At 46.1% G+C, this 7,212-nt stretch overlaps 1 protein-coding gene across 8 annotated transcripts in view; it reads left to right on the top strand.

Moving 5' to 3' along the window:
• The window catches only part of Ptprm (protein tyrosine phosphatase receptor type M), a 680,881-nt gene extending 674,163 nt beyond the window's left edge, over positions 1-6,718 (top strand). For 5 of the 8 annotated variants that reach the window (XM_029531514.1, XM_029531511.1, XM_029531510.1 and 2 more), the window contains one exon: positions 5,872-6,717. In XM_029531514.1, coding sequence (XP_029387374.1) covers positions 5,872-5,925 — 54 coding nt within the window. In that variant the 3' untranslated portion in view covers positions 5,926-6,717. Of the gene's footprint in view, positions 1-5,871 lie in introns of all 8 variants that reach the window. The other 3 variants (XM_021218492.2, XM_029531515.1, XM_021218491.2) reach the window with 2 other exon arrangements.
• Positions 6,719-7,212: the final 494 nt, after the last annotated feature.

Genomic DNA, 7,212 nt, shown 5'->3' with positions numbered 1-7,212 from the left:
GGGGGGGGGGGGAATGCCAGGTGTTCTATCATCCCATGATACAAAAAGTTCTGACTAGGTGACATCATGCATCCAGGAAGTAAAATAGCACTTAAAAAGGGCGGGCTGGAGGGAAGAGGGGATGGTGCATGACCACCACAGGGTTTCTCTATTGGCTGGAGAAACATTGGGATTCACCTCGTGTTCATGCTTGAGTCTGTAACTATTGAAAACCATTGAGCTCCATCACAGTTACAGCTAATTCAGTTCAGGAGTCCGGCTGGGCAGTACCCATCCTATACAACAGAGGGAGCCTTCCAGTTAGCAGGCAGGAAAGAAGAGCTTACCAGGCATCTCAGGTTAGGTACCAGGAGCTGCCATGTTTCTCATCAGCTCAGGTAACAGTGGCCCTCAGCGGTCACTTGCCCGTTTCAAAGTTCAGTGTGTGTGATACGTAGCCATTTTGTTTCTGACGCTCGAGGATGAGGTCTCAGCCTCTGTAGCCACCTGTTGAGCAGTGCTGAGGACTGACCAGACTCCCTGCACAGGTCACCACAGTGACCTACTGGGAACCAACTATCACCATCCACCCACAGATATTTGCAGGCAGGATCCGCTTCAGCTTCCTGGCTGGAAGATTTTCCCAGCCTGAAGGGCCCCCGTTATCACTGTGAAACTTGTCCGAGTTCCAAACAGGCACCTCTGGGAGGGCAGCTGACATCAGGAAAGTGGGGCAGATTATTCCCTTTGGATCCTGAGCAGTTGACAGGAGGCGTTTGAAGTGCCCAGACTGACTGCAGCCCCCCTCAGCTCCTTCAGCACAGGTAATGTGTACTGACAGAGGCAGAGTGCCCGCCCTTCAAGGGATGCCCTCGGGAGCCTTGTGACTCTCTTGCACTCAGCCAGTGACCTGCCAGGAGTTTTAAAGGATGACTTCAGCTTTGGGTTCCATTTCAGAAGTCACCTTCCCCCTCCTCACAGTGCCAGCGCCGGTCAGCATCAGAGAATCTCGAGATGAATTGTGAGTGGTCCTGATGGGACTAGAACCTTGCCGGGCCCCTGCTCCAGGCAATGCACTCCATGCCTGCAGCCAGCAGCCACGCTCTGGAAAACGCAGGACCAAGGCATGTTTTGATTCCTGAAGCGCAGGGATGGCTCGTGCAGCTTAATTATACCATTCAGAAGCAGGGATCTGAGGAAGGAACCACGCAAGACAGAGCTGTACCTGGTGATCAAGTGTAATCAGTTTCCAACGTAGGAAAATTTGAGGCATTTACCCGGGTGCTTGGAGAAGGAGACACCGCAATTTGTGGCCTTTCTTTGCCTTCCCCTTACTTTTACGATTCAGAAACTGGTCATCACAGAATCTGTGAGGATGGGCAGCTTGCACAGACGGATGTGCTTCGAGAAGAAGGGGGACTCATTTTGAAAATTACTGTCATGCCTGAGACAGGGCAGCTCTGGTGACTTCCGGGCAATAGAGAGCATTAGCAGAGAAACCTTAACTCCTCCTGAGTCTCTGCCCTCTATCGTGACCCTGAGGCAGCAGGCACAAGTACCTACTAACTGCCTTTGAATGCCTTAAAAGAACCATTTGTGGTAGTCACCGAGACTAATTGCCCAGTTAGACCTGAAAAGAATCATTTTTATGCGATGAGGGATTACATTTCCATAAAAGAAAAATTATCCCTAGGATTCAAAACAGGAGAAATGATTGGAGCACTTGCTAGCCAATTTGTCAGACGCAGCAATCGGACTATGCAGCCTTTTAGAATTCTAAAATCCAAATTACTTCTTTTTAAACATTCTGAAAATAAAAGCAACCTGAACTAAAATAATCAATCTTAGAATGGGAAACCAGAAATAGAACTTTGCCAGGGGGCAAGTGATGGTTGTTTCCAGTTCAAGAGTTTAAAAAAAAGCAACCACAAAGAGAAAAGGTTAGAGGGCAGGCCCCTCAAAAGACACTTCCCATCCACCCCCACACCCCACACTGCTGTCAGGATTCTGTGTACAACACAGAGGGCCGCACAAGTCCCATTGCTGCCCCCACCGGGAATCGTGTGGTCAGGCGCCACTGACGCTGGAGAACAGGGACAGACCTCTTATACCACTGGATCCTCCAATCCCAGAAGCCATTGCTGGTGCTGTCACTACAATGCCAGAGGACACATGCCACACCAATTGGAGTATGTGAGTACACTGTAGCTGTTTTCAGACACACCAGAAAAGGGCATAGGATCCCATTGCAGATGCTTGTGAGCCACCATGTGGTTGCTGGGAACTGAGCTCAGGACCTCTAGAAGAACAATCAGTGCTCTTAACCACTAAGCCATCTCTCCAGCCCAGAGCTACTATCCTTACAGTAGTAGCCGCACACAGAGTGCCCCATACCCTCTACGGGCTGCGCCAAGCCTGCTTACGCTACCACAGAATCTCCATTCTTATGTGGCCACCAGACTGTGAGTCTCTGACTCGGCCAAAGGTCACTCATCCCAGCCAAAGACACTTCGTAGAGGCTTCCTACACTGAGGTGCCCCTGAAGAAATAGGGCCAGCATTGCAGCATACAGCATGCATAAACTGACACCCCAAGACACGACACTCCTAGAAGACCAGAGTGGTAGAGATGCCTGCCGTTTCTCTCAACACAAGAGCACAAGAAATAGTGACAAATACGAAGATACCTTCCAGAGAGTGTCACTGTCCAATAATGGCTTCCAGTGAAGTTTAAATCGACAGGTGCCTGAGATGGGAAATAAAGGAATAATGGGATCAGTGAGACCCAGGAGGATACAGCTAGTTCAATAAGATGCTCAGGATATGAATGAGAAAAATCAGAGGAGAGATTTTGAAAGAGAACCCAATAGAAATCCCCTAGAAGAGCTCAGACAAATACATCACTGCAGCCGCAGCATCAGACTAGAAGGGAGGAAAGACTCCATGGTAGAGAAAGAATGAGTCTTTCTGAACCTCATCTTCCCTAGAGACAGATTTTTCACTCTGCAAGCCAGGCTACCTTTGAAAGCATGGCCCTCCTGCCTTCACTCCCTGATGCTGAAATCACAGGTGCATGTTACCACGCCCAGTAAAGCCCTGTCTTTTTGAAACATTCCTGTCACACCATTAAATGACAAGTGCCCATGTTCTGAAGGCACGGGGGTGGGTTGTAATAAAAGAAAGAAAAAAACCTATCTGATAAAAAAAAATGAAAGAAAGATACAGACATCATCGAGAAGAGGCTGAGGTGCATCTAAATGGACAAGACCAGAAAAGGTCTGAACCGTAGATGATGACTTGAAACTGTCAAAAGTACAAAACAAAAACTTCTAGAATATTTAAGAGAATCTACCCACTCACGTTTAAGGGTGGCCTTGCTAGACCGGAAGCATCTTTCTCCTCATCAGAAACCTTGCAGGCCATGGATGAATGTAATGACATATTCCAAGGCTTGGAAAGAAAATAACAGGCTAGTAAGTTGGCTCAATGGGTGACAACGTTTGCTGCCACCGCTGACACCTTCCATCCCTAGAACCCCCACGGTGGGAGGGAAGAAGTGACCTTCCCCCACTTGTCCTTCACCGTGTACTGTACCACACTGCTGCAACCTGCAAAAAATAAGTGTAAAAGCTAAAAAGAATATTCCTGGACTTCACAGAGAATAACCACCAGTAGAGAATGCTGTACCCAGCAAGGCTACCATTCCTAAAAGCACTAAAGTGCTCCAAAGAAAGTCAGACTGAAAGATTCATGACCGCCATGCTGTCCTTTGAAAAGATGCTCAGTGGAGTGCTGCATCCAGATGTGAAAGAAAAAAATAGCCACCACCATGAAAACAAGGGGCCCCAGTAGAAGAATGGGTATACATAAGAGAACTGTAAAGGAATCAGATGCGATCCGTACAATACATGTCAAATCTCAAAGGAGAACAAGGGAGAAAAGCCTGAGGAGGCCAGCCTAGGACACAGGCCTGTGATGGCAGCTCTCAGGGAAGCCAGGTTCATGCCATGCACCAGGCCACCAAGGAGAAGAAGGAAGCCAACTCCAAGAAGAAAATGAACAAGATGAGAGGAGGAAGACATCTTTACTGACCAGCTGTAGCCATGAGTGTAGACAGACTTGGATCCATACATAATTAAGATACGACAGCGTAAATGGACTTTCTTTTTTTTTTTTTTTTTTTTTTGCATTACCAAATATTATCATCTCATCAGAAAATAAACACATATACCTGAAAGTAAAAGAATGCAAAATGCGATTCCAAAGTCTAACAAACAGGCCGCCTTTAGACGTGGACAAGACTTTAGAGACATCTGTAAAGAAGGCCTGAGAGGCTCTCACTGTAACTCAAGGCACCCAATTTTATTTTTAAAATTCACTAAAAAACTGTTCAAGAACTGATGTGTGCCTCCCAGACGATCTCAAATATTACTGTATGTCTCTTATTCTCCTTTTTCCTTTACCCAGAACTCCTGCTTTAATCCCATTTTAAATGAGCATGTATCTTTATCGTCTGAAGTGGAGGGTGCTAGGAAGTCCAGTGGCAGGGCAGCGGCAGAAACCAAAACTGTGCAGATGAAACTAAGAATACAATTCCCTTAGCTCCACAGATCTTTCTCCTCCAGCCCCTGGATTACAGATATAACTTAAGGACAGGAAGATTTTTTTCAGTCTGCCATAGCAGAGAGGACATAGCAGGGCCACCCAAATCCTGATAGAAGTATGTAACAGGCTGTTTCATGAAGCAGAGACCAAGTTATAACATCTCTCCTAAAGCCTTGTTGCCAGTGAGCAACCTCTTCCATCTCGGCCCTTCCTCCCAAAGTGTCCAGAACCTTCCAAATTCATAATACCAGTTAGAGACCAAGAATTCAAAGCACGCGCCTGAGAAGAGCACCTCGGATTTGAACCATAATTCACCACTCTCCCCAGGGATACCTGTCCTCCTCCCCAGTGAACAAACAGCCCATGTTGGGGACCACTCCCTCTTATGTGCTAACACCGGGTTACCTGACCCATTTCCCCCCTGCTACAAACTTCTCAAAAATCGAGGCCACATTAAGGTGTATGATAGCTAAAGAGAACTTTAATCAATTCTCATGGCATTAAAGAAATCCTGCAAGATTAAGGGAAAGCAGGGCCAGGAGAGAGGCAGCCTTCTCCACAAGCCTGGTAGGAACCAGGCTTGCATACATTCCGGCCAGCCTTCCGACCAGCCTTCCTAGTCTCTCTGTCTACCTCTTGATCTTCCTGTACGAAGCTCAGATTGTTCTCCATACCCTTGTAAAGCACATAGGGACAGCATACCATCATATCTCATTCTGCATGAGGCATTAGTTCCAGGACTTCTTCCAGATGCTCCGTGTGTGTGTGTGTGTGTGTGTGTGTGTGTGTGTGTGTGTGTGTACTTGCCTTATGTAAAAATGGCATAGAGTTTGCATAGACCTAACACCTCTATGTGTTGGGTATATCCTCTAAATCACCTTCAGATGACTTATCATAGAAACTAGAAATGCCATACAAATAGTTAATGTACCCTGTTGTTTATGAAATAACAACAACAAAGCCTTACTTGTTCTGTATAGCTGCAATTCTTTTTCTGATATTAAATGGCATGCAGAACCCAAGCATCTTCAGCTGCACAACACACACACACACACACACACACACACACACCAGCAATAATGCACAAAAACACTGCAGTTCTCCAGGCTTTGTGGAGACACATCATCAATGGATACACTGTGCCTCAAAACTGTTACTTTCTGATTCATTCTGGGTTCATAGCTTTTATCTGTTTGTCTTGCAATTAAGACCCCTCACCTGCTGTAATTGCTCTGACAGAGGCAGCACTGGCACGCATGCTGACATTCATTCTCGCCTTCCCTTCCAGGATCAGTACAAGTTCTGCTATGAGGTGGCCCTAGAGTACCTGAATTCGGGCTGACAGCATCAGCAGCCCCTCAGAGGAATCCCTTCCTACCACCAAGTCAAGGAGTTCTACAGAGTCCGTGACGATCAGAAGAACTGCCCGTATGCTTATTTTGCTTTGCATAATTGGCTCTTTTTTAAGAGCCGGAGAAAGTGTTTCTAAAACTGCTTGCACTGCCCAGTTCCCTGTAATGCTGCTGCGTGATCAGACCCCAGCAGACAGTCCCAGAGATCGGACTCCTTGCCACTGGCCCTGTTAGAGCAGCATAGATACGTGGTCAATCGAAGAGCACAACTATATTCTTATGAAGGAATTTGTACCTTTGGGGTATTTTTTTTTTTTTTGTGGCTGTGACCCTTTGTCATTGTTACAACCAAGTGTATGTTTTCGTTCTGTGGAGAATGCTACCTGGCATTATGATAATATATTCTTTTAGTTAATATTTGTATTTTAACATGTTGCATAATATAAGATTATATATAGCTTTCAAAGACTAACAGATAAAGATGTAATGAACAAAGACACATTGTATGAGTTGTTGTTTCTAGCGGATTTATATGGGTTCAGAGAGAAAAGCTGGGGAGGCAGGCTCCATTCAAAATGTAACCTGGTCAGTCACAGATCCAAAGCTTCTCCATTTGTTTATATTGTAAATATTTTTGATTTCATCAAATTATTTATTCATTAAAAGAATTTTTTGTGACGCACAGTGGGTGACAATCATTTTTACTAAGCCCAAGAAATGACAGATTGTATATGATGTTACCTTTTTGTGACTTCTCAACTCAATAAATTATGACCCTTGACCAGTCTTGCTGTATTGCTAGTGTCCCAATAATAGGTGGTGGAAGCCACACCCCTCAGGCCCCTCCAGTCAGGGAGAGCTTGCACCCGGAACCTTGTCTTGGTCCATGTTTCACTTCTGATAGGCTGGTTAGTTTATAGTGAAGCTTACATCATAGAGAGATCGAGGCCTCATGGTAAGAGGCTGAAAGGGCAAGCATGCACAGGAGAGATGGAGCGAGAGATGGCTTCTGTAATGAAGCCACACCCACAGTAATGGCCATAGCCCATTCAAGGTCACCCATTAGAACCCAGACCTCCCAGAGGGTCTGACAGTTTACTGTTCACGTGAGTTTTGGAGTGGGTATTCACATCCTAGCAGCCTGTTTGCCTGGTGCAGGTAGAGCTTCAGACCCTGGGACTGTGTGGGTGTGGCCTGCCCTGTGCTTAGGGAATGTGTTTCAGTGTTTACCTTGGGGTAGAAATGCAGAGCGAGCTGCACAGAATGGAGACAAGGGC

This window comes from Mus pahari, chromosome 18, assembly GCF_900095145.1.
Source record: "Mus pahari chromosome 18, PAHARI_EIJ_v1.1, whole genome shotgun sequence".
NCBI lineage: Eukaryota > Metazoa > Chordata > Mammalia > Rodentia > Muridae > Mus > Mus pahari.
The sequence above is the reverse complement of the archived record's forward strand: the minus strand, read 5'-3'. Positions and strand labels throughout refer to the sequence as shown.